Raw genomic sequence first — 27470 nt, forward strand, 5'->3', positions numbered from 1 at the left:
TCAACTTGCTGTCAACTAGTTGGCTTTTGAAGAGGCTCCTCGGGGTGGGGGTGGGGGTGGGGGGCAGTGCTGTGGACCAGGATAAAGACTGTGAGGTGACATCCGAGGAAGGCAAAGGTGCTGGTCTTTGGTCCAGTCTCTGCTTCAGCCTGGACTTTCACCTACCCTCCGAGGCTTCTGTCTAAATCCAGGAGGAGGGAAGAACGAAGCTGCAGAGACCTCAGCTGGTGTGCTCTGGGTCTTGAGGTGCCAGCGATATTGGGAAACGAGACTCTTGAGGGCTTCCATATGGCTTGTTTGTGTAAGCAAGCTGCGATGTATGCCTTGCAAACCTTTGAACTGTGCACAAACGGTTTTCACAGAACCAGTAATGAAGGCTGTAGAGCCAGTAATATGTTGGAAATCTTTGCAGCAGAGAACTCTGCTTCAACTGTCTCTTTGAGGGGATGGCAAAACCAGGCTACCCTTAGGATCCTGCTTCCGAAGGGAAAACCTCCACCTCCAGTGGGCGGGACTGTGTTAACAAGGAGGAAGTGTCTGACACCTTGAAGGTTGGGGCTAGCGCCGGGGGGCGGGGCCGGGGGCGGGGCCAGGCTAGCGCCCGGCTAGGTAACTGGCGCCTGCGCAGAGACCCGGGAGCGGCACCTCAGCCTGGGATTCCCTTGAGGCTCTGGCTGCGACGCTCGCAGGCGCTGTGCGCCCGTCGGTCGGTCGGTCGGGTCGGACGCCTGGCTCAGCTATGAACCGGTGCGCCGAGGCTGCGGCGGTGGCGGCCACGGTGCCGGGTGCGGGCGTCGGAGATGCGGGGCTGCGGCCGCCCATGGTGCCCCGCCAGGCGTCCTTCATCCCGCCGCCCGTGCCCAACCCCTTCGTGCAGCAGACCCAGATGAGCGCGGGGAGCCGGCTGCAGGTGAGGGCCGTGGACCAGGAGGGCGCTGGTCTGGAGGGGGCGTGGCCAGACAGGCCAGGGTCTGCGGGGCGGGGCCAGGTAGAACTTGGGGTCTGAGGGGCGTGCCCAGAAGAGAGAGTTTGAGGGGTGTGACTCAGATGGGAGAAGTCTGGGGGCCCAGAATCCGGGGAGCCAAGGCAGCTGAGGGAGAAGGGGATGAGTGGAGACAGGGGGTCTTTCGAAGGGGGCTGTGGATTTGAAAGGAGGACCCTTGGGGGGCACGGTCTGAGGAAGGGAGAAGATGCCCACGTTGGGGTAAGGGAGTGGGCATGAACCTGGCTCTGGCAGAGAAGGGATGGTGAATCTATGCGAGGCACTTGGATTTGTGAGAGAGTGGTGGGAGGCAGAACTGTCACCAGAAAGCAGGTTTGGGGAAGCCTGCCTTTGCTTCACGGGGAGTCCGTCTGGGGTGGCAAGCGCCTGGAGCTAAGTTAGAACCGATGGGTAAGGCTGGGCGGGTATCCCAGCTGAGCAGAGCCGTCCCCGACCGCCCTCGAGCTGATTCCAGCGCATGGTGACCCTAGAGGACAGAGTAGACACCGGTGCCCTTCCGAGGCTGTGAATCGTGACAGGAGCCGTCTCATCTTCAGCCAGATGGCTGGTGAAATCCTACTGCTGACCTTGAGGTTCGCAGCCAACCTCACCCACTCTGCCACCAGGGCTTGGAGCAGGGTTGTGGAGGATGGAGAACTGGAACAAAACCAGAAACAAGAAACCTGCAAGCCAGCTTGGGTGCTCATGAATTGTGGTTCTAAGTCATCCCCCACACTTCCAGATTCAAGGATGAGAGGTAACCAGCCTTTCTGCCACTGTTAAAAATAGTTACGTCCGAAAATTTAAAAAAAAAATAGCTATGTCCATAAAGAAAGTTTCCTTTTGTGTGTGTGTGTGCAAAAGTCTGCTTTTACTCTCAAGCTTTGGACTTCCTCTTGGGTGAACTTAGTGGTTAGGAAACAAGATAGACTATGCACATCATAGTGCGTTCTGGGTGGGGGCGGGGAGGGGGAAATTTTCCTTGTTTCCTTGTCCATTTCGCTCATTTCTTTATTTGAACTTGAGGTCGTGCAAATGTTGCACAGCCAACTTGGATGCTGTGGTTTCCTTTATTGGGGCAGGTTGAGTGCTGGGCCAAATATCAGTCATGCTCGTCATAGGCAGCTGGTGGTTAGAGTAGTGGTGGGTGGACTGCTAGGAGAAGGAAGATGAGAGAGGAAGAGGAAGGCCATGCATGTGGTAATATCTCTTAAGAAAAACTTAAATATCTGACCTTCATGCTTCAAATGGACAGATGTTCATTTTGTATGTTAAAACGCTTCTAATGATATTGACCATCACTCATGATTAAATTCCATCGGAAGTAGCCAAATCAGTCATACTTAAGTGAAAATATGTCCATCTACTTAGCTTCCTGTTATGGAGGGAGGATCAAACGACTCTGTCCTCTGTCAAAAACAATTAGAGAGAGCTGCTTAACATCATACCTTCCTGAATTAATGAATAACACTTGGAGCCCAAAGTATCAAAGGAAAACTTAGGCAGCAAGAGGTCCCCAGGGGATTTGGGAAATCTCTGCCTCAGCCCGGGGACTCTAAAAGCCACACTTGGAAAAAGCTGTGTGTGTGGCCAAGGTATGCACTTGCCCAACAAGATGGGGCAGTAACCTAAGCCCTCACCCTAGCTAACAGGAGGCTTTGTGCTAGTAAGAATCGAAGGCTAAGGCAGAGTGTACACTACTGCCTGGCTGAAAATCAAAGACATTCACTAGGAGACTTGCTAGGTTTGGGCACTTAAAGAAACCTCTGCTAATTAATCATCAGCTGACTTCCAAGCTACCCTGTCAGAGACTTCAGTGATAACATATTACCACGAACACATATTTTACAAAATTACTTCCGGTATTATATATAAACACGATTATATGAGAGACAACGTGATTTATCCTAGGAATACAGCATTTGGTTCAATATAAGAAAATCAGCCAGTCTAATGTACCACTTTCACAGACTGTAAAGGAGAAAAACACACGATAACTTTAATGCCTCAAAATGATTTTATAATAAAGTCATGAAATGTATTAAGATTGGAAGGCCGCTTCCTCAATGTCATAAAGGATATTTATGAAAATCTCCCAGCTAGCATCATACTTAATGGCAAAACAAAACCAGGATTTCTGCTCTCAACACATTGATTCAGCATCATATTGGAGGTTCTAGTTTTAGGCAAGGAAGAGGGTAAAAGAATCCACATTAGAAAAGAAGTAAAATTTGCTCTACTTATAGATAGATTGATCTTGTCTATATAAAATCTTAAAAGTAGCCAGAAAATCTACTGGTGCTAAGTTCAACAAGGCTGTAGAATACAAGATTAGTCTACAGTACCAATTGTAGTTTTGTACATTTGTAGTGAAGAGTATAGAAATGAAATTTAGAAAATAGTTTAATATTAATTAATATTTATGTATTTGTTGTTTTGTTTTGGTTTGGTTTTCTTTCATTGTTTTGTCTTGTTCTGTCTTGTTTTTGTGCTTATTATTGTCTCTGCATGTCTATCTAGATAAGTGGGATAAACAATCTGGAGGAGAAAACAACGGGACCGACAGTTCCGTGGGGACACGGGAGAGGGGGAGGCAGAGGGAAGAAATGGGAGTGTCAACAAACCCAGGGACAAGGGAACAACAAGTGATCTAAAATTAATGGTGAGGCGGGCGTATGATGCCTGGTGGGGTTTGATCAGTGGCAGTGTAGCCAAGAGGAATTACTGAAACCTGAATGAAGGCCAAACATGATGGTGGGACAAGAGGAAAGTAAAAGGACATAGAGGAAAGAAGGAGGAGGCAAAGGACATTTACAGAGATCTAAATACAGGCATGTACACATGTAAATATATATAATGATAGGGAAATAGAGTTATGTCCATATATTTATATGTTAAGTATTAAGGTAGCAGGTGGACATTTGGGCCTCTACTCAAGTACTCCCTCAATGTAAGAGCACTTTGTTCTAATAACCCAGCATTCTTTGATGCTCAGCTTTCCAACACGATCGCTGAAGACAAAATGGGTGCAAAAGCAAATGTGGTGAGGAAAGCTGATGGTGCCTGGCTATCAGGAGCTATAGCATCTGGGGTCTTAAAGGCTTGAGGATAAACAAGTGACCATCTAGCTGAGAAGCAACAAAGCCCACATGCGAGAAGCACACCAGTCTGTGTGATCATGAGGTGTCGATGGGATCAGATATCAGGCATCAAAAACCCAGAACAAAAAATCATATCAATGTGAATGAGGGGGAACGCAGAATGTAGACCCAAAGCCCATCTGGAGATAATTGGACATCCCCTTATAGAGAGGTCACAGGGAAGAAATGAGCCAGTCAGGGTGTAGTATAGCACTGATGAAACATACAACTTTCCTCTAGTTCTTTGGTGCTTCCTTCTTCTCACTATCATGACCTCAATTCTACCTTACAAATCGGATTAGGCCAGAATATGGACACTGCTACAGACAAGAGCCCACAACACAGGGAATCCAGGATAGATAAACTCCCCCAGGGCCAACAATGAGAGTAGAGATGCCAGGAAGATTAGGGGAGGGTGGGGGAATCGATCACAAGGATCAACCTATAACCCCATCTCAGGGGGACAAACAATGGAAAAGTGGGTGAGGGGTGATGGAGGACGATGTAAGATATGAAAATAATACTCTATAACTTATCAGGGGTTCGTGAGGAAGGGTGAGCAGTGAAGGGGAGGGAAAGAAAAAGGGAGCGGATATCAGGGGCTCAAGTGGGAAGAGAATGCTTTGAAAATGATGATGGCAGCATATGTGCAAATGTGCTTGACACACTGGAAGAATGTATGGATTGTGATAAGAGATGCAAGAGCCCCCAATGAAAGTATTTAGTAATTAAAGAAAAATTATCAAGGGGTCACAAGGGTGGGGTAAGGAGGGGGCAAAAGAAGAGATGATACCAAGGGCTCAAGTAGAAAGAAAATGTTTTGGAAATGATGATGGTAACATATATACAAATGTGATTGATATAATTGATGTATGGATTGTTATAAGACCTATAAAAGCCCCCAATAAAATGATCTATTAAAAAAAATAAATAAACCATCTATGACCAATTGATTTTTGACATGGTGGCAATACAGTGGGCTATCTGCTAATATTGACTTAAAATGGATCAAAACCCAAATCTGAGAATTAAAACTATGCAATCTTAGAAAAGAACATTGATGACTTTTTTTGGCCTTGGATTTTCTTGTACAAGTACTAACAAAGGACTAGATCAAGGAAACTCCTCAAAGGTGAAAAAAAAGGGGCTTTCAAAGTACCCTACAAAATAATGAACAGACAACTGACAGCGTGAGAGAAAATATTTGGAAGCCATGAATCTGATATGACTCTGGTATCAGAACATACAAAGAACTCTTTGAATTCATCAGTTAGACAAATGCTCAATTTAACAATGAAAAAATTATTTAAATAAACATTTCTCCAAAGCAGATTTACAAATGCCCAATAAGCACATGAATAGATGCTCTGCATCATTAATCAATAGAAAAATGTAGATTAGGATCACAGTGAGATACCATATACACCCACAATGCTTAAGAGACACCGAGTTTCTGTTAAGTGTGATGGAAAACCATCAATTCCTTAGGGGTTTATGGAGGGAATACAGGTTTGATACCCTACTTTTGATGTCAAATATGTCCAAAACAAAATTCCCTATTCTGTTAGGAGTAGGAACAATAAGTCGTGTTGAGCAGGACAAAATGAAAATACAATGTGCTCTCGTGGTTAGACAATGCTGTGACCAACACCACAGACATGTCAGAGAAGAAATTTATCTCTTCATATTGATTAATATATGCCTTGACAAATATTTCCTAGTCTTCCTGGAATGTCCTTTATACACACACACACACACAACACCAAACTCACGGCCACTGAGTGGCTGCCGACTCAGAGTGACCCTGTAGGGCAGAGAACTGTCCCTGTGAATTCCCAAGACTAAGTGTGGGTGGAGCAGAAAGTTCTGTCTGTCTCCTGAGGAGCGCCGGTGGTTTCAAACTGCTGACCCGTGGATCACAGCCCAACGTTGTAACCACGAGTCCACTGTATCCACCACTTCCGTCCTGGCAGTCAATCGCCACCCCTTTAAGCATTTCTCTTAATACCCAGGAGTGGAATTGCTGGGTCACAAATGTAGCTTAAGTTTATAAGAAACTGGCAAAGGGAATCCAGGACAGATAAACCCCTCAGGACCAATAATGAGTAGCGATACCTGGAGTGTGGAGGGGAGGTGGGGTAGAAAGGGGGAACTGACCACAAGAATCTACATATAACCCACTCCCTGGGGGCCGGACAACAGAAATGTGGGTGAAGGGAGATGTCAGACAGTGTAAAACATGACAAAATAATAATAGTTTATAAATTATTAAGGGTTCGTGAAGGAGTGGAGAGCGGGGAGGGAGGGGGAAAAATGAGGTGCTTAAGGATAAAGAAAATGTTTTGAGAATGATGATGGCAGCAAATGTACAAATATGCTTGACACAATGGATGCATGAATGGATTGTGATAAAAGTTGTATGAGCCCCCAATAAAATGATTTTAAAAAGAAAAATACCTGCCAAATAGTTTTCTATAGTGATTGATTATTTTAATTTCCATAGGCAATATATGCGAATTTTAATCACTCTGCATCCTCTGATACTTGGTGTTGGCAGTCTGTTAGAAAGATCAAACTTTATTAAGGTATATCATTCACATAAAATACACTGCTTTTAGGTACATAGGCTGCGATTTTCTTCTAATGCATATCCACCATAATCAAGTTCACCACGACTTCCATCCCCACAGAACGTTTCCTTGTGTGCCTCTACAGGTGATGTCCCTCCTGGGCCGTAGGCAGCCACCGATAGCTAGTCTTTCACTATTGTGTGAAATTTTCACTTGAATGAAATCCTGCAGTAGGCATTCGTTCATGTCTGGCTTCTTCATATTTTGAGATTAAACTATATTGCCATTTATAGTAGTAGTTGATTCTTTTAAATTACAGATTATTCCATTGTCTTAATATATTATTAGTTTTTTTATGGTGGCTCTATGTATACATTATTTTTGTGTGTGGTAAATATAAACAAAACATTTATCATTTCTGTAACCTTCATATGTCCAGTTCAAGGAAACTAACAATATTCATAATGTTGTTCCACCATCAGTAATTGTTCCCCAGCATTTCCATCACACTTAATAGGAGCTCGGTGTCTCGTCCGCATTGTGGGTGTAAATGGTATCTCATTGTGATTCTAATCTGCTCTTTTCTATTGATTAATGATGCGGAGCATCTGTTCATGTGCTCTAGCAATGACTTGTTTCAGCCAGTCGCCTTCTCCCTCCTAACGGACAACCATATTCACACTGTGAACAACTGCCTCAGGTTAGCTGAAGAACTTTTTTTGGTAATCATTTTATTGGGGCTCATACAGTTCATCACAAGATATAGATCATTTGTGTAAAGCATACCTATACATTTGTTGCTCTCATCATTCCCAAAATTCGCTTTCCTCTTGGGTTCCCGGAATCAGCTCATTTTCATTTTCCCCTCCCCCCCATAAACCCTTAATAATTTATAAATTATTATTATATCTTATCTTACACTGCCCGGCGTCTCCCTTCACCCACCCCTCTGCTGCCCGTCCCCCAGAGAGGAGGTTATGTGTAGATCCCTGTGATCAGTTCCCCCTTTCTACCCACCCCCCACCCTTCCCTCCTGGTATCGCCACTGTCACCCCTGGTCCTGAGGGGTTCATCTGTCCTAGGTTCCCTGCGTTTCCAGTTCCCATCTGTACAGCTGTGCATCCTCTGTGCTAAAGAACTTTTGATTCTCAAAAAAACCCCAAAAACTTAAGAATGGAGAGACCGTGGCAGGGAAAATGGCAGTCGTCTCCGCCCTGAGAAACAATCGGCTGAAGAAGCAGCAGGTCTCCGAGTTTGGACTAGCCACAGGTCGTCAGACAACAAAGAAGCCATCAGCTTTAAACTTGGATGAAGGGAGCCTAAATTTAGAAACAGCTCCCACTCTTGTCCCCAAACCCTTGCAGTCGCTGCAGCTTTGAATGACGATGAAGAGAGTGGACCGGAGGACATGCCCCGCAGCCAAGATGAGGATGGAGAGACAGCAGCACCAATCCCCCAACAAAGGAAAGCGCGGTTTTCCTGGTAAAACCAGGAAATATGAGCGCGAAATACAAACTCTCATCTTGGGAATGCTCCTGACCCAGACAATTAAATGGGGTGTTTTATGATTCGTGCGTGGGGTGGGTATGAACTGAAAAGAAACAGTTCCCCTTTTTTAAAAGAAAGGCATAAGACGATTTTTGGAGCCACTTTTTTGTTTTGTCATTTACTTTTTTAAATTAAAGAGTGAGTGGTGCACTAATAAATTAGTTTGAAATTGGTTTAAAAAATTAAGTATGACTCCTTTCACTAGTCCTGATTTCGTTTTGTTTATGGATGGCTTCTGCTTAAAATGAAATTTTATTATCTTGCATTATCAGACTGGATATATCATTGCAACATCTGAAGTCCCTAAGAGTCAATCTTCCCAGAGCTACTTTGGCCTAACAAACAGAATTAATTGCCCTTATTAGGGTTTATAAAGGAGTCTTGGTACTGCTATGGTTACACATCTTGTTGACTATATGATTAATGGTTCAAACCCAGTAGCTGCTCCTCAGGAGAAAGATGAGGCTGTCTGCTCCTGTAGAAGTGTGCAGTCTTGGAAACTCTATATAAAGTTGTTATGAGTCAGAATCAAATCAATTGGAGTGGCTAGAGCTTAAATGCTTGCTTCTACAATGTCTGTTACTTTTTACACCGATTGTAGGTATTCTGGAGGGAATGTACACGATTATAGCAGGATATGGAAGCAAAGAGGAGTTTTAACCTTCCGTGGGATTACCCTAACGGAATTTTTAAAAACCTGAGTAGATTTGTCACAACTTAAGAAGGCCACAAACCCTCTGAGCAATGGATAATTCTTTGGAGAACTACTAATACTTAAAAATACCCTAGTAGCATTTAAAAAAAAAAAAAAGACTCGTGAAATTAAAAAATAATAATAATGAATACCCTAGTAGCTAGAAACTGATGGCAATGGTGGTAAAGAGCTCATCCTAATGCTGCAGAACAAGATTCCACGAATCTCGCTGAATTTTATGGACTTTGTTTTATAATTGTCATGAGTCTTAAAGTTATTAGCTTTACTTCATATTTGCCTTTCTCCTTGATTTATCTAACACAAAGGTCCACTTAACTTCTATCATTCTCTCTTCAATGGTGCCTCCCACCGTATGGAAAGAGAATACACTTATTAAATTAGCCCAACCTGTAGGTAATGGCAGCAGTTTGACAGAATGTTGACTCCATCATCTTCATCTACAGTGTGGACATGGAAATTCAGATCCATGAGCGTTTCCTATATCAAATGATAGTCTTGTAAGCCCAATGCTGCTTACTAATTTCAACATTACCTTTAAGTGGGCCATAGGTGTTAAGCCGTGGCATCCCCCTAGATGGTTAGCCCAACCTCAGGTACCATGCTTCAATCAAGCTTATATCCTGGAGTAGGAATTTAATTGTTTTAAGGTAAAATTGTTTGCCAGTTGGAACATATTGTAGAAGGACTGCCTAAATATTAATAATACTTTCCCACACCGCCCTGCTGATTCTCCTGGTCCTTCATGAGTTTACTTCAAAGTGCAACCAAATTACTCAACTGCTTAAAGGAAAAGATACTGAATTAACTGGCTTGTCCATCGTTTGTACTGATCTCTAGAGCCCAGCAAGATTAGGGCAGTTGTCCCTTTAACAATTCCCCTTATGCAAAACAGGTTAGTTAAAATATTCCTTTCCCAGACAATTGCACCAGAAACAGTATGATCTGTGCTCCTCCTGGATATATATATTTTATGTGTGGCATCAAAGGAGAGTACAGTAGAAGATGCACATCCAAATGATAACCCCTATGCTTGGGCATTCTCCCGTTTGCGTGGCTGGAGGATAAAAAAGTGCATGGTCACTAGTTCGAAACCCCCAGCAGCACCTCAAGAGAAACCCTGGGCTTTCTACTCCTATAAACAGTTACAGTCTCGGAAACCCACAGGGGGCGCTATGAGTCAGCATGGACACCACGACAGTGATTTTTACACATTAGATAGTTTGGGAGTTCCCCTAAATAGCTACCTTTATAATCATCACTTAATGTACACATCAGGCTAATTGGTTTAAAGATCCTGGTTTCAAATAGAGAAACTCTATGGCAGACCACACTCCAGTAGCTGGTGAACCTGGATCGGATTGGATACTTTTTGGGGCAGTTTTACCGAATTGCAGTGTTCCCCAACTTGAGAAAACTAGTCACAACTTGCCCGCTCCCCCGAGTTAGATTGCAGATGGTGTTGCACGCAGAGGGATTGTTCTGCAAAGCTCTGAGGCTCTTTGGCTAAGGTGGCATTAACAACGGTGATCTGCAAGGAGGGGGGTGTACTCTTGCCGCGCCTGCATAAATATCACTAGGGAAGGAAAACAGGACATCAGGAAACTTTGCCAAAAAACTACTTGGCTACATGCAACCCCTCCTATGCCTGACTCTTCTTTTCTCATGTCTCCAGTGGGTTTGTTTCACCTTAGAAACTGACTTGATTCTTTTTTTAAAATCATTTTATTAGGGGCTCATACAACTCTTATCACAATCCATACATACATTCATTGTGTCAAGCGCATTTGTACATTCATTGCCCTCATCATTCTCACTGACTTGATTCTTATCCTTTCTTTTTGATTCATCATAGGATTCATCAAATATATGAAATGCTTATCTCATACCTAGATCCAAATGAAACACCACGAATGATGCAAAGAGTATTGTATGTCAAGGAAGCAAAATCCTTCGAAGAAAACTGACCCTATACCCCGATTTGACTTTCTTGTCACATGTGTGCCTCCTTTGACTTTGAGTTCTGTTCTGAAAACCCTTACCAACAACAAGATACACGAAGAAGCCCTACTTGCTTCCTTGATTGTTTTGTGTTGACCTTTTGTTGCTTGAGTTTGTCCTGAATATGCCCCTCCCATTTGGTATTGCCTGGTTCCAAATACAGTTCAACTTACTCTGAAGGCGAGGCCTACTAGCTCTGCAGAGTGAAGACATTAATTTTGATTGAGCATCAGGAGAGCGAAGTTCTTAACAGAAAGAGGATATTCATTTGTAGGTGATCAACAAAAGGATGTGTAAACAGATGATTGAACTTTCACTAGAGCGCGTCTTAGTCATCTAGTGTTGGTATAACAGAAGTACCGTAATTGGACGGTTTTACACATAGAAAGTTCACAGTTTAGGAGTCTAGAAGTTCTTATTTAGGGCATCTAGGGAAGGCTTTTTGGTTTGGGGCTCAAGGAAGGTCCTTGTCTCCTTTGAATATTCGTGTTGTTCTTTGGAGATCTACATGTGTCTTGGCATCAATCTTGCCTTAGGTCTAGGAGTTCTCAGACCAATGGATTTTCTAGGTGCAATGGAGGCTCTGTGTCCAGTGAATTTGATCCAGCTTTTCATGTTTGGTGTTATCCGATCTCTTTTCTCAACTCACTATTTTTCCTTTTAACTCTTGTAAGATAAAAAGGTGATGTAAGTTCATACCTCAGGGAAAACTCCCATTACATTGAACCAGGTCTGTGAATTGAACAAAGGAACCCTGGTGGTATAGTGGTTAGTCATTGGGCTACTAACTGCAAGGTCTGCAGTTCAAAACCACTCGCTGCTCCATGGAAGAAAGATAGGCTTTTTTTAAAAATTGGGGGCTAATACAACTCTTATCACAATCCATACATACATCAATTGTGTAAAGCACATTTGTACATTCACTGCCCTCATCATTCTCAAAACATTTGTGCTCCACTTAAGCCCCTGGCATCAGCTCCTCATTTTCCCCCTCCCTCCCCGCTCCCCCTCCCTCATGAATCCTTGATAATTGAAAAATTATTATGATTTTGTCATGTGTCTTACACTGCCCAACGTCTCCCTTCACCCACTTTTCTGTGAAAAGACAGGTTTTTTTTACTCCCATAATGAACTACAGTCTTGGAAGCCCACAGGGGCATGTCTACCTTGTCCTGTGTGGTCGCTGAGTCAGCATCCACTAGATGGGCGTAAGTTTCTTTTGCTTATTCTTCCCAATCCTGCCTCTTTAAAATAACAAGCGTAACGGAGTCTACGTTAGCATGACCCAACCCTGCTTGATGAACACAGAACGGTCAAGATTTGCAACATATCACAAACACAGACTAAGTATATCACATCATGGCGTGATTATATCATCATGTAACTGCCAAATCACATCCTTGCGTAAATTGCCAAACCACAGAATTGCTAGGTTTCCCCCGGGTGGGAGATAGCTCAGACCTTGGCTTCAAAGGAGAAAGAATTCACTCCAGAGCCTGGATTGTGATCCAAGTGAGTTTTATGAAAGATAGAAGACATTTCAGGTTTACACGGGCCCCTCAGGGCCCTTCACCCCGCACAGCCTGCCAAGAAGCTGCTTGAGAGAGAGAAGAAAGAGACCCGCAGTGGGATCCGGAGACCATCTGTTAGGTGGCTCTGTCGGGAGGCATGGTCAACAATCCTGGTCGACCCCATTGGCTGAATTGAATTCACCTGGCCCAGATGGGCCAATCCAGGTGTAACGCCCACCTAGATGTACCACCCCTTCCTGGCCAGAAGCAATTGTTTATCCACACTGTTACCAAGAAATGTTTGTCAAGAACTAGATGAACAATTATGAAGAACGCACTGATTTCTTTTTTTTTAAGTCTGTGGCATTGGTCATGTTGAACCCCAGGTATGAAAGCTCCACACTTTTCTAGAACTCTCGGCACTGCCCAACTGGAGCTGCGTGTCTTCCAGCAGAAGAGGAGATGTGGTCCTTGACAAATGAAATCACTGTGTATTGAGAAACGTCACAGCCACTGGAAACACTGTAAAGCAGTCCAGCTGCAAACCACTGGTCGCCAGGAGTCCGACTCACCCACATTCTTATTTCTTTAGTTCTCGTTCTCATTCTTGGTCTTAATTTTTCCCTCACACATCACCTGTTAGAAATAACCGGCAAGTATATAAACTCTTCCATTTGCTTCATTACATGCCAACGCCTCTGTTAGCACTCTTCCTTCGACGGATAGTTCTCAAGCAACAGATTCCCTATTTGACCTTGCCGGCTCTGCTTCTTTCTAGACAATTCAAGTTGAAACAACCCCCCTCCAGGAAGGTTTCCCTGTTGGCTGTATCCACTATTCCTTTTCTTTGTTGCCTCAGTAGACTCCTGCCACATCTATAAAATGCCAATAGTACCTTTTGGTAATTGGCTTTCTTGACTGTATCTTTTGACATGGAATAGGCTTGTGGAATCACATATATTGTTTTAGTTTCCTTTCTCTCTTTGATGCATACATAGGTCCTTGTCTGGCACAGAGTAGGGAGTAAGTCACCCTTGTTCGATACATAAATGGCAGGTAACTTTGCCCTCAGGTTTCTGTTCCGTAGCTCCAGCATTGTATCTCTGGTGTCTACTCATCTACTTTTGTCAACCTTGGCTTGCAGATGCTTCTTCTTGGAATTATCCTGCTCCCCATCCGTGCCTTACTGGTTGGATTGATTTTATTACTGGCGTGGCCATTTGCTGCAATTTCAACAGCATGCTGTCCTGAAAAGCTGACTCATCCAATAACAGGTTGGAGGAGGTAAGAAATAATTATGTTCAAGTCTTTGGTAAATCAATGTCAAGAAGTGTTTACCATGGTTTAGACAGTGCTAATAGCCCTATCGCTTACCTACTTATTTGTAATAGTTTACTATTGCTCAGAAGAACCATGGTCTTAATGTATCACATATAAAAGACACTGCCAAAGTACATTATGATAATCTTTTGTTGAAGTCATGATTTTCTGATGTGAGAACATCTTGATCTCTGAGTTATTGCCAAAAGGTGGGGCATCCCTGGTTCTGAAAACGACCCAGTTAGTATACCTGTAACCATCGAAGCGTCACGGCCGGGGCTTTCTTTCCTTCTTCTCAGTCTGTTTTCAATGCCTTTGCCCTTCAAGGACCACTGGTGGTGAAGTGCTTTGTGTGCTGTACTGCGAACCCGAGGTTTAGCAATTTGAACCCACCAGCCATTTCCAAGGAGAAAGGTGAGGCTGTCTTCCTCTGTCAAGATGTACAGCCTCAGAAACCCCAGGGAGCATTTCTATATTCTCTCCTAGAGGGGTTGCTGTGAGTCAGAGCTGACTCATAGCGAGTTGGTTTGAGTTTGTCCTTCAATAACTAAATGCTTTCTAACAAGTGTTCAGTGGTATAATTAAATGCAGCTATTGTGATATATTTTTTTGTTTTAAGTAATTGCTATTATTAATACTTTAATAATAATTACAGTCCAGGTTTTTTGAAACAGCGTTGAGGTAGAATGGAACAGTGTCTGAAGCATTATCTAATTAGCATAGTGATCATAGGAGCAGATGGATATTGGTTACACGTTAATTCCTCACAGGCATCTGTACGCCTTGACAGTGGAGCCTCTTCCTGTGGATTCCATGGATTCCATAAAAATCCATAAGTGGATTTTGGAGTCCTGTTGAATTATCTGAAATTGTTCAAAGGTCTGCTCCATTCTCCCAAATCTCAAATGGGTATACATCCTTCCAATTTTTCGTTCTTGAGATTTTACTGTTCAGTTTATGTTCCAGTGAACAAGCAACAAACAAACAAAGCCCCAAACAAACCCAAACCTAAACAAAACCAAAATCCGGGGTGAAAGGGAACAGAACCAAATGCAACCACAGCCCCAATAGCAGGTCGGTCCTTGCAGACCGTTCTCCTTTGTTTTGTAACACTAGCTTCCCCCAGCCGTTGCCATCCAGTTGATTTTGACTCGTGTGAGCGCTACAGGACAGAGTACACACCTGCTCCATAGAGTTTCCAAGGTGAGCTGCAAACCGTTAATAGAGTAGATAGCATTATCGTTCTCCTGTGGAACAGCTGGTGGAGTTGAATTCTTGACCTCGAGGTGAAGCCCAGCACCCACCCACTGTGCCAGTAGGATCCTAACGCAAGGTTCATTTATTTATTTTTGGTTTCTTTGTTAGTGGGTGGTTAATGACAACCTAGGATGATGAATGAGTGGTTTTTGCTTAGATGATATTGAGCTTCTAATAAGAATGCTGGAAAAAAATTAGAAAATGTATAGTGGTAATGGTTGCACATGATGAACATCATTCACGTCACTCAATTGTCCATGCCCAAAATACAGATGTTGGATGTGTTGTCAAGAGAGATCAGTGCCTGGGGGACTGTGGGTACCAGCCCCCACAATCGAATGGGTCCAAGGAGTGGTTGTGTAATGGGGTAAAATTAAAAGAGACATCAGACAATATAAGGCATGCAATTGCTCACCTCCCGGATGGTCATGATCTCAGCAGCCAGGTCCATACAGAGAGAGGGGAGAATGGGCAGGTATATTTCCAATCACGGCATATATGTACTTCCAGGGATGTGCAATCCCCCTGATTACTTCATAACAGGAAGGGGTTGTACAATCAGCATACATCAGTCAGAGTGGGACAAGCAAGGGGTTACACACAATCAGAAGGGGCGGCACTAAAGGTACACATGTGACAAGATGGGTGGACCCTAGATTCAAGATGGCAGCCTAACCTTGGTCCTCCTTGAGTGGGCTCAACCTTGTCTCTGGTCTCTCCTTCAGGGAGACAATCCACTGTCCTTATCAGAAAGAAGTGGGCCCTACTTAGGGTGGGACAGTTTATAGAGTCTGATATCAGCTCTAGATGGCTGATAGCCCTCAGGGAGGTAACCTCTAAGCAGCTTGTGGTGACCTCCAAGTGGACAGTCATTTACCATGTGTTGCATACATATATTGGGGGGACAACCTGGGGAAAAACCCTTCTGCATCCCACAAAGAACATCATGCATGGTAAATAGAGGAGCAGCAAGACAGAGGAAGACTGTCAGCAAGATGGATTGACCCAGTGGTTGCATCAGTGAGCTCAGACATAAGAACAATTGTGAGGATGGTACGGGGCTGGGCAGTGTTTCATTCTGTTGTATGTTGGGTCACTACGCGTTGGAACCAACTCAACGGCACCTAACAACAACAATAAATTGTACATGAAGCCCTAGTAGGGTAGAGGATTATATGTTAGACTGTTAACCCCAAGGTCAGCAGTTCAAATCCACCAGCTGCTCCAAAGGAGAAAGATGAAGCCTGGCTTCTCTCATAAAGATTTACAGCCTTATCCAAATTTGTATTTTTTCCTTTTCTCAACAGTCTTAAACATTTTGTACCACTGACTAAACTAATGACGCTGTAGTGTTGATGCTTTGGGCTGCTAATGGCAAGGTCAGCAGTTTGAAACCACCAGTCAGCTCTGCAGGGAAAAGGATGAGGCATTCCACCCCTGTGAAGAGTTGCAGGCTTAGAGACTCACCAGGGAAATTCTGCTCTGTCCTATAGGGTCACCAGGAGTCACCATTGACCTAATAGGGATCTTGGAAATGCTCTCTAACAAAAAACGAAAATGATGTCTCTAAGGTGAACCAGAGCCTTATGTAAACCTTAGATCAGTGGTTCTCAACCTTCCTAATGCCGCAACCCTTTCATACAGTTCTTCATGTTGTGGTGACCCCCCCAACCATAAAATTATTTCCATTGCTACTTCATAACTATAATTTTGCTACTGTTATGAATCATAATGTAAATATCTGATATGCAGGATGTATTTTCATTGTTATAAATTGAACATAATTAAAGCATAGTGATTAATCACAAAACAATATGTAATTATATATTGTGAAATATTTATGTGTTTTCCAATTAGGTGACCCATGTGAAAGTGTCCTTTGACCTCCCAAAGGGATCATGACCCACAGTTTGAGAACCACTGCCTTAGATGAATGGATGGATTTTGGGCTTGCACTTAATTCTAGCCCCAATCTAAGAAAATTTAATTCTTATGACATGGTCTTGCTTAATGCTCACCCTCATGAAGATTTGAGTGCTACAGCAAAGTGTGGGGAAGAATACAGATGGTGCCTGGTTATCAGAAGGAATAGGGTCTGGGGTCTTTAAGGCTTGTTGTCAAACAAGCAGCCATCTAAGTGAACCATCAATGAAGTCCACATGGAAGAAGCACAACAGCCACATGATCCAAGGACTAAATAATATAATCTACATCTACAGGAGCGAATGGTATCAGAGTTTAAATTGTGAACATCTGGTTTGCAGAAAGCTATGGATGACAGTGGAAACCCAAAATCCATTTGCAGGGGCCACGCATGGATTTAACCTCTGGTGAATCCCCTCTGATCATAGTTAAAGGATGTGAAAGTCCTGTTATCAGACAGAGAGCATTGTAAAGTTGACTATGGCAGAGGTAGTTAGGTTAAAATGTACATCTTATCATTTGCTCTCCCTTTTGATCCATTTTAAAGCTGTTTCGGTGAAAGAAAAAAAAAGGTGAAGGGGAAATATACATGGAATAAGCCCCTGTTGAATCCCCTCTGACCATGGACATGAATGTGAATAGCCTTGCTATCTATCACGCAGAATGCATAAGGAAAGTGGATTGTTGCAGATGCAGTTAGGTTAAAATGTAGCACCCTATCACTTGATCTCCCTTATGATCCATTTAAATTTGTTCTGTTCTAGTTTCACTTGTTTTACTTTGTTATTGTTGCTCGTGGCTTTTTGGGTTTTTTAATATTTTTCTGTATATGAAATCCAGGATAGGTAAACCTGAGGGGTAGGAGAAGTTGAGGGGAAATGGGGAAGCAATAACAATGGGTACAAGAATGAAGGAAATGTTCTAAAACCGATTGTACTGGTGATTTGATTGTATAGATCTTCTTGATGTGATTGAACTACTAAATTATAGGATATGCAAGTTAAATGCCAATAAAATTGTTGGAAAATATATTTACAGCCTCAGAAACCATGCAGAGCAGTTCTGCTCTTTCCTAGGGTCTCTCTGAGCTGGAATTCACTGGATGGCAGTGGGTACTCACTATAGCATTACAAGAATGTTTTGAGCACTAGATAGTTGCTATTTGCTGGGCTCTAACCCCCGGTGATCAATCCCATGTATACGGCAACCATGAATGAATCCTACTTTTAAAAGTTCTCAGTAGATGCCTTGTGGGTGAGATAATGCTTCTTGCTTGTTTTCATAGAAAGCTGTGTGCTTATTCACATAAAGAAGTCCTTCCTATGTTTGCCTTTGCCAGACTGACTGCATTCCTATTTCCCTTCAGCCCTGGATTTATTGATGACAGAGACTTGACCTTGTCTTGTGTGCCCTGCACAGTTTCTGGCACAGTTCGATGAATGAACTTTCAATGGCAGATTTCTTTTTTCAGTCAACAACTACATTTCTGGAATGATTTATGTACAACTCTGTTCCAAAGAGGTGGGGAGGTGGATTTCTTTGTTCAGATTCTGGATGGGGTATAAGAAATCTGGTTCTAGTAATGAGGTTTCCTTTAAGAAGCTCTTCCTAAAGTCTCTGTGAGACAGTGGTTCTCAACCTTCCTCATCTGCGACCCTTTCATACAGTTCCTCATGTGGTGGTGACACCCCCCCGCCCCCAACCATAACATTATCTTTGTTGCTACTTCCTCACTGTCATTTTGCTACTGTGATGAATTGGTGACCCCTGTGAAAGGGTTGTTCGACCCCCAAAGGGGTCGTGACCCCCAGGTTGAGAACCGCAGCTCTGAGGACAGTGTCAGCACGAGAGTTCTATAAATGCGTCGGGAGTGAGTCACATCTTCATTACACAGATCTCTGAGGAAGCTTCAAACAGTTCACGGGAAAATCCCTTTACCTTTCATTCCATTTTCCCACAAACTTTTGGAAGCCCCCTCCTAGATTCTCACCGTCATTACTCTGAATAGCAGTACTCTTGAATCTCTCGGTGAGCAAAGTGTTGAAAATGCATTCATAGTCCTTTGTAGCAACAGAGTAATGAAGCCGTGTACTAGCTGTGTGTCTTTGGGAAAATGATCTTTTCCTCGCAGTGCCTCCATTTCCTCATCTGCAAAGTAGAACTATTATTGTTAACTGGCTGCTTTGCAAGAGTGGACTGAGGATGAGGTAAATTAATACCTGAAAGCCAGGTCTTGTTGCAAATGTTGCTAATTATTCTCAACATATATTTTAAACTAAAGTGTTGACGTGTTCTGGTTTCCTTATGATGTTTTAGAGTAAATCTCTGTTGTTAGCTTCAATTAGCAAAGCTAATTATGTCCTTCTGGAAATGTTTATTTTCAAAGGAAAATCACTCAATCTGCTTTGAAATTTCTGGGTCGCATCATGTTCTTCTCCATGGGATTCACCGTTACGGTGAAAGGAGAGGTCGCAGGTCCCCTGGAAGCTCCCGTTTTTGTGGTTGCGCCTCATTCAACATTCTTCGATGGGATCGCCTGCGTCATAGCCGGGATGCCTTCCATAGTTTCCCGAAATGAGAATGCACACGTTCCTCTGATTGGCAGTAAGTACCAATAACGTAACAAAGTATCCTCATGCTCACACTGTACCTTCAAAATGACGTCCATTTTATTGGCCGGCTTGTTAAGAGATATAAAAGTACTAACACATCTTATATGCCTTTCTTCTTTTTCATGAGAATATGATGCTGAAGGAAAGCATTTCTGGAAAGAAAAAAAAAGATTTGTGATTTCTCCATCTTTCCCTGATAATTCTTTTTAAAACTTAGTTTTATTACTGTTCCTTCATGCCTTTTCTTATTTGTAAACAGAAAGATTAATTTTCAAATACCATGTATACTTGATTATTTTTTATTTAGAAGATTTAAACTAAAGAAATTGTGGGAAGAAACTTCTATTAGAGCTTAAACTTCTGAGCATTGAGTTTCCTGAAAGCTATGGGTTAAAGTGGGAGCCCTGTGTTAGGCTAGGCTGCCTAAAGAAACAAATCCAGAGACCCTCATATATGGCTAAGAAAGAACTTTATATCAAGAAGTAATCATGCATCAATAAAACATCCCAGCCCAGTCCAGATCAAGTCCATAAGTCTGATACCAGTCCATACGTCTTTCTTCAATTTATGCAGCACACGCAGTGATGCAAAATGCAGGAATATCACAGGCCTGTGGGTGGAAAGTCTTGTGGATCCAATGGTGGTGATGCATCACAGGCCCTGGCAAGGCTCCGCCTGGCTCATCGAAAGGAAGGTGAAGGCAGAGAGAGAGGCCCACCTCCAAATAACCATTTATATTAGTGGTACCTCCAAATGAGGTCATCAGGCTGCAACCTTATTGACAGGCTAAACTCCACCATATCTTCTCACAGGTGCCATGCGCGCGCGCGCACGCGCGCACACACACACACACACACACACACACACACAAAACCCTAACTATCACAGTCCACCCCTGGCCAACTTGGCACTTGTACAAAATTATTTGGCCCTGTATACTTTTTAAAACAAGGACAATAGTAAAATCATATTTTTGCCTAATAGGATAAAACTAAAATGCATACAACTGAAAATGTGCCAGCCTCACTGAAACATAAGTCAAGAAAACAAAAATATTCTATGCCTAACAATTGAAGTTAAGTGAAAACCTAAACCATGGTCCTATAATCCTACCAACATATTAACCCACCCATGAAAGTCCATCAGCCAACCACTTCATGCCTTTACCCCCCCCATTTGGCGTATCTAATTTCTATACTGCCCATTTATATGAACCCAATGCTCTGAGGAGACATGCATGTTCTTTAATGTAAAGAATCTTCATTCTGGTTGTAACTTTGTGAGCCTGCATCCATAAGCAAAGTCAAATTAGGACAGGCCACCCATAAAGTGGGCAGCAATATGCACCAGTTCACAGGCTCAAAGATCTTCTCTTCATCTGGTCGGGTTCTGGTCCACTCAGTGTGGGCCATCTCACTTAGCCTCCCTAGGGTGTCCATTGGCCACCTCGCCTTTTGACCATGGGCTCAATCACAAATTCTCAACAATCCTATCCCCCTTGGGCTAGATCATGCCATAGGCTCAGATTCTGCACCACTCTTTAAACTTCACACCAGCCAACCTGCTCTCTTCTCTTCTAATCCCTGTGAACCAGGTCCATGGGTGTCAGTAACCAGACTCAACTCATCTCTCTATTAGTGCTTTTCTCCCACTTCCATTCAACCATTGGATCCAGCTGGTCGCCTAAAGAGCATTTCAGGCTACCTGCAGGCTCCCTTTAGTATTCAGTCTTAGAGAGGAGGGTTTCTTCATGGCTTCAAATTTTTCCAACTTCAGGTGCAAACCACTAGTTCAAACTTCAAAATGACAAAATGCTCCCTTTTTCCCCCCTTCAGTCTACCAGTAGCTCTTTCAGCAAGTCTTTTCGAATGCAAATATCCTGAGGACTCAAGGCACTGGGTAGGGCTTATCTTTTCAGAGCCTTCTTTGCAAGCACGCCTACACCCATTTAAAGATCCAATTTATGATTGAAGGCAGTGGGCTTACAAACTCTCTATTTTCATATGGCCCAATAATCATTTCTAACACTTTTAGAAGAAATCATTATCATCCTAGTACAGCCAGGTCCTAAACACATTCTTAAAACAGTCCAATTCAATCCCACTTCTTATGTAAACTACCCCATTTATATGTAATATGACCTTACGCCTCTCCTCTGGTTGCATCAAGTCAGTGCCAGGCCTTCTGTCAGCCCTTTTGACTAAGTAACTTGGTCTCAGAGGAGAAGTTCAAGGGGCGATTTCGCCCCCTGAATTTAAATTTACACATATCACATTCATTTTCACCATTTCAGACAGGACTAACCAAAGACAACCACCAATGGAAAGAATCAAAACCTTAACTTCCCATATTCTTTCCAGAAAACAATTGCGTAAACTGCGTGGGCCTATCCGACCTCTGGCTAATGAAAGAAGACAAAATACCATAAGGCAGAGGTCAGACGAGCGTCCACTCTCTGTCTTCATGATTTGTCACTCTAGTACCTCACTCTCAAGGTACCATAATGTGTTCGGCTGGCTTGACTAGAGAAGCACATTTAGTGATACTCATATATATGTAAGAGAGAGCTTTATATCAAGAAGGAATTCTATATCAAGCAAACATCCCAGGCCAGGCCAGGTACAGTCCCTATGTCAGATACTTGTCCATAGGGTGAAAAGTCTTGTGGATCCAATGGTGGTGGACGCATCCTAGGGCTCTGGCAAGTCTCAGGAAGGTGAAGGCAGAGAGTGAAGGAGGTTCCCACTTCCAGAAAGCCATTTGTCTCTCTGGCACCTAAATGAGCTCGTCTAACTGTGTCCTGACTGACAGGATAAACTCCACCTATATCTTCTTACAGGTGCCATGTTGGCACCAGAAAAACTAGTGATCACAAGCCCCAAATTCATTTATAAGTCGCTGTACAAAATGAGCTGCCGCTGATTCTTTCTGACCATTTTACCAGGAATGTAAATAACAAGGCAGTGGACAACTAGAAAGGAGATTGCAGCCACTCTCCTAGCAAGTTAATGAAAGGGGCAGCCTAACCCTTAGGGACTGGCCTGGGCACACCCTTAATGGATATTGGGGTGCTGTGGTTCCATGATCCTTTTAGCTAGAGGGCTCTTAACCAATCTTAAAAATTCTCCTGTCTAGCATAATGTATATGGCCCCATTCCAGAAACTGTGGTGTCCTGATACTGTCAATTATGCTTTTGTGAATTCCCTTTGCCCTCCCATCTTCTACTTAAATGGATGTTTCTGTAAATCTTTGGGCACCAGGATGACCTTATGCGAATGGTCTCCCTCTTCCAGATAATGTGTCTTTGTTTTGTCTGTCCTGTTTAAGGCTTCATAAATGTTCTCCTTAAATTATATTTGCAATCCGGGGTCTCCCCCCCCCTCCCCGCATGCCCCTCCCTCCCCGAAAACAAATGGCGTAGTCGGCAGGATTTGAGGGTCAGATTTCCTGGCTGGATTTCCAGAGGGTTGAGGACTGGCATCAGAGAAAAGGATGTTTTACGCCACATTTCTGTGAACCCTGAGAGACTCCACAAGGTGAATAGGAACCCAGTTTTTTATTGCTTCCCCAGAAACTGTTAAATCTTGCTGTGTGTTTTCTCATCTGTGGATTACTAAAACTTTGTTCCTTTTTCTCTCTCTCCTGTTTATACAAACGCCTCTGACTACCTTCTTTACAGTTTGTTCTTGCTTTCCAGTGTATATGCCTAGGTTTGGGGTGACATTAAGAATCATCGGGAACAGCAGTTCTCAACCTGTGGGTCGTGACCCCTCTGGGGGTCGAACGACCATTTCACAGGGGTTGCCTAAGACCATTGGAACACACATATCTCTGATGGTCTTAGGAACCAAGACACTGCTCCTCTGTCCGACTCCAGGCGGGTCCCACATCGAAGTAGCTGGTGTGAAGACTGTTACCCATGCTACACTTACTTCAAGACAAAATTTCACTTGTCATTAGAAATAAATATTTCACAATATATAATTACATATTGTTTTTGTGATTGATCATTATGCTTTCACGATGTTCAATTTGTGAACATCCATCCTGCCTATCAGATATTTACATGACGATTCTTAACTAGCAAAATGACAGTGATGAAGTAGCAACAAAGATAATTTTGTGGTTGGGGGTCACCACAACACGAGGAACTGGACGAAAGGATGGCAACGTGAGGACGGTTGAGAATCGCTGCTCAGGAACGTGGTGTTCCGCCGCGGCATGCAGCAGTGGCCATTCCTATTTTTGAGCAGCGCTGAAGCCGAGTTGGTTAGCTTACAGTGGTGGGGGTGCTGGCATGCACTGCATTGCTGCCACCGCCTGGATTTTTATGCAGGTTTAGGGTAAAATCACCCGGAGCCGAGAGGAATGGGTGGCGATGATCTAACTGTCTTCCACATGTGTTGTCTCCCTTGGTAAGACAGAATGCTTCTATCATGCTCTCCTCATGCAATAGAGATTGGCATTCTATTATCAAGAGGCCATTAGAACATAGCTTCCCAAGCTTATTTGGCTCACCACCCCCTTTTCAGAAAAAAAATTACTCACCAGCCCCCTGACGGTTGAAAACGTTTGTACAATAAGTACAAGGGACTATCCCCCTTAGGACTATGGGGTTATTGGGGGATGATTTTGCCCATAATCCAGGACACAGTGCAGATGATCTGCTCTTGCAGCCCCCTGGATTGTTGCAGCGCCCCCCCCCCAGGGGGTGGTATGGCCCACTTTTGGAAACACTGTTTTAGACCCGCTGTGGCAACCTGTGGAGAACATTTTCAGTAGTAGTTTACAATGGGTGTAGCTAACCGAAATAGCTTCGTGGACCTGCCCAAGTTAAAAAACACACAAAACATGTTGGACTGATTAAAAAGGACTGATCTTGTAAACTTGGAGTCCACCAAACTAAATCAAGATTTCTAGAATTCTGGAAGGTAGCAGGGTTCATGAATTACAACTGATCCAAAAGCCATAAAGATTAGAAATTAGCCTCTCAATAGATGAAATAGTCTTATAAATTCCTCATTTTCTGGGTGTTCTAAGAGTCTATGCATTTTATATCAGTAACCATTTTTGCAATTTCTCCTAAATTGTCTGATGGGTTAGGTATGATATGGGTGGACAAAATTATTTTTTTCAAATTGAACGCTTTTATTAATAAACTTAGCAAAACTTCATAAAAACCGTGACTAGAGAAGCTAATGACATTTAAGCTATAGTTTCCAAAGCAGAATGACATTAAGATTTCTGCTAAGTCTCCAGTAGGAATGGCTTTGTCTCTTTATAGGTAAGCATTTCAATGTCCTTGTTCCTTTACATCTTGAGGTTTTATAGAATGTAGATAAAAACAAACACCTCACAGTACTTAGTATTCTTGAAATGGAGACCTTCAGATCTTTATCTTACTTGTATTTTCAGACATTTGGCTTAGTTTTGTTACTATTTCTGTTCTACGTCTGCCTTCCATGGAATGCAGGGTAACTCACAAGCCATTTGCTCCTAGATGTTTGTTTGTTTTTAAGTTAGGGCTGGAAAAACAACTCACCAAACCAAACCTAATGCATAAAGCCCACTGCAAATTTGAAGCATGGACCAGAAAAGTTAGTAGGCCAGTTTTCTCTCAGTCTTGTGGTTTGTTTAAGAATTCAATCTGATTAAAGGAACACACTAAAAACAAAACAAAACAGGAAAATCAGGTAAGTCACTTGGGTCCAGAGATGTCAGTAATCATTCCATCTCTGTGTTAGTCTGGGTTGATTAGAGGAACAAATTCATGGACACTGATATGTGTATAAGAGAGGGTTTTATATAAAGGGTAATTGTACATTAAGAAAGCATCCCAACCCAGGCCTGTCCAAGCCCATATGTCTGATACCAATCTATAAAGTCATCTTCAGACTCACGAAACACATGCAATGACGCCGAGTGCAGGACAGTCACAGGTCAGTGGGTAGAAAGTCTTTGGATGCAACGGCATTGTAAGCGTCTCAGCGCTGACAGGGGTCTCCACGTAGTTTTTCCAGCTTCAGGGTTGCATCAGGGTAAGTCCGTGTGGCTTCTCCAGCTGCCAGGGCGTAGGGCCATGTGTCTTGTCAGTAGAGCATCTTCAATGGAGTGAAGTAGTGAGAGAGCTAGTGTCTCCTGCCTCCAAAAAGGAATACCGGATCTCCCAGAATTCTCAGGTGAAGGGCATGCCCTCATCGGCTATGATCTGATTGACAGACTAGACTCAACCCCTTCACTCGTAATCCTCTCCAATTGATACCAGATTATGTAACTATCCCAATCTGGTCTCCAAGACATTGATATGGGCCAAGCTAATGTTTATAACTCATTGGTCACTCTCATTGCACATCTTAAAAAAGTACTTCTCCAGAGGTCTCCCCTCAGTTTGAGTCAGTTTTCCTTTGGGGAGAGTGGGGAAGGACCAGATAGTTCCCCAATAGACCTTTGCCCTGCCATTGCCCAAATTGAATAGACCTTCCTACACTGCGGACCAATGAATTTCCATGGCTATTTATGATTGGAGGGGAGGATGTAGGTATGCGAGACACACCTGCCCTTGAGAAGATGATTTCTCTCCTGTTGGTGGGTAAACTAGGGAAGGGCAGTCCGTCCTTAGTAAAAACACTTGACATTATTTCATATAGACACCCCAGCCAAAGGAACCACCGTGCATTGTATTACTGATCATGTATTTTTAATTGAATTATTTTGTGTGTCTTTGGTGTTGCAAGGACACATCAGAAAAACTTATTTTGGAAACCACACTTTTACCTTAAATACATGCCTTTCAGATCAGAGGCACTGAACTCCCTGGGCAGGAGCAGAGCACAGCTATCCCAAGGTCAGGGACTTTGAAGCCATTGAACTTTGTTTGAATCTCTGTTTGCTTGTGAGGTTGCCTGATTTTTTTTGACAACTTAGGTCTGTCATATATTTGCCATCTATTGTTATATTATTTACTCATTATGACCTGTCTTAGGCTCTGAAAATAACAGTTTACCTTCGTGAATAAATGTTATTGACATGACTGCTTTGTGTCAGTTTTAAGTAATGCTGTTTTGTTTTATAGATTTTGTCTAAGTGGAATTGTCCACGTATATTTTAGGCTCAAAACTTTCATATATATATACATATACACGCACATATATAATTTTTATTTTTCTCACTAGTATTGTGAGGTTTCTCAAGTGGGTAATATCTTGGTTCTTGGCTTCGCACAAGAAAGAATTCACGCCGAAGTCTGTTTGCAATCCAAGTGGGATTTTGTGAAGGACGGGAGAAGTTTCAGGTTTTACAGCCTCAAATGAGCACATGCCATTTCAGGAAAGCGTGCCAAGCCTGAGGAAGCCGTGCTGGGGCTCACAAGTGAACAGAGGCAACCTTGTGGGACTGCGTGCCCCACACATGGGGAACTGAGGCCAGAGAGAGCACGACACAGCCGAGTGGGCTCAGGAGCAGGGAGGGTCAAAGAGAGGAGAGAATCCTTTCAACCTGCCACTGACCAGGAGCGGTCAAAGAGACCGGGCCCTCCTACTGCCAGCGTATTTCAAACCCATGGCTGGAGAGGCATGGTTGAAAGTATTGGTCAACCCATTGGCTGAATTGAGCCTACCTGGGTCTCGTTTGGGCTGCCCAGGTGTAAAACCCACCTGGCTTGGAGTCTGAGTTTGAGCATGTACAGTTATGGTCTTCATAGGTGCCTAATGCTTGCCTGGTTCCTTCCCAATCCCCTCTATGGGGCATGGGAGGGACAATCCCCAGTCCCTGTCTGGCTACCTAACAGTATGACATCTATATTGTTTGATTAGACCAATGATTCTTACTAGAATTATCAAATGCTCAATGGAGGATACTTAAAACATTCCTCTAAAGCTAATCAGCTGCACTTGA

At 43.2% G+C, this 27470-nt stretch overlaps 1 protein-coding gene across 1 annotated transcript in view; it reads left to right on the top strand.

Annotated features, from left to right (window-relative positions):
* Positions 1-739: 739 nt before the first annotated feature.
* The window catches only part of LPCAT2 (lysophosphatidylcholine acyltransferase 2), a 91605-nt gene continuing 64874 nt past the window's right edge, over positions 740-27470 (top strand). Inside the window, exons 1-3 of the mRNA XM_004704664.2 lie at positions 740-910; positions 13609-13748; positions 19351-19568. Coding sequence (XP_004704721.1) covers positions 740-910; positions 13609-13748; positions 19351-19568 — 529 coding nt within the window. The remainder of the gene's footprint in view (positions 911-13608; positions 13749-19350; positions 19569-27470) is intronic.

This window comes from Echinops telfairi, unplaced genomic scaffold, assembly GCF_000313985.2.
Source record: "Echinops telfairi isolate 266 unplaced genomic scaffold, ASM31398v2 ScPeMD7_2291;HRSCAF=2852, whole genome shotgun sequence".
NCBI classification, from domain to species: Eukaryota; Metazoa; Chordata; class Mammalia; order Afrosoricida; family Tenrecidae; genus Echinops; species Echinops telfairi.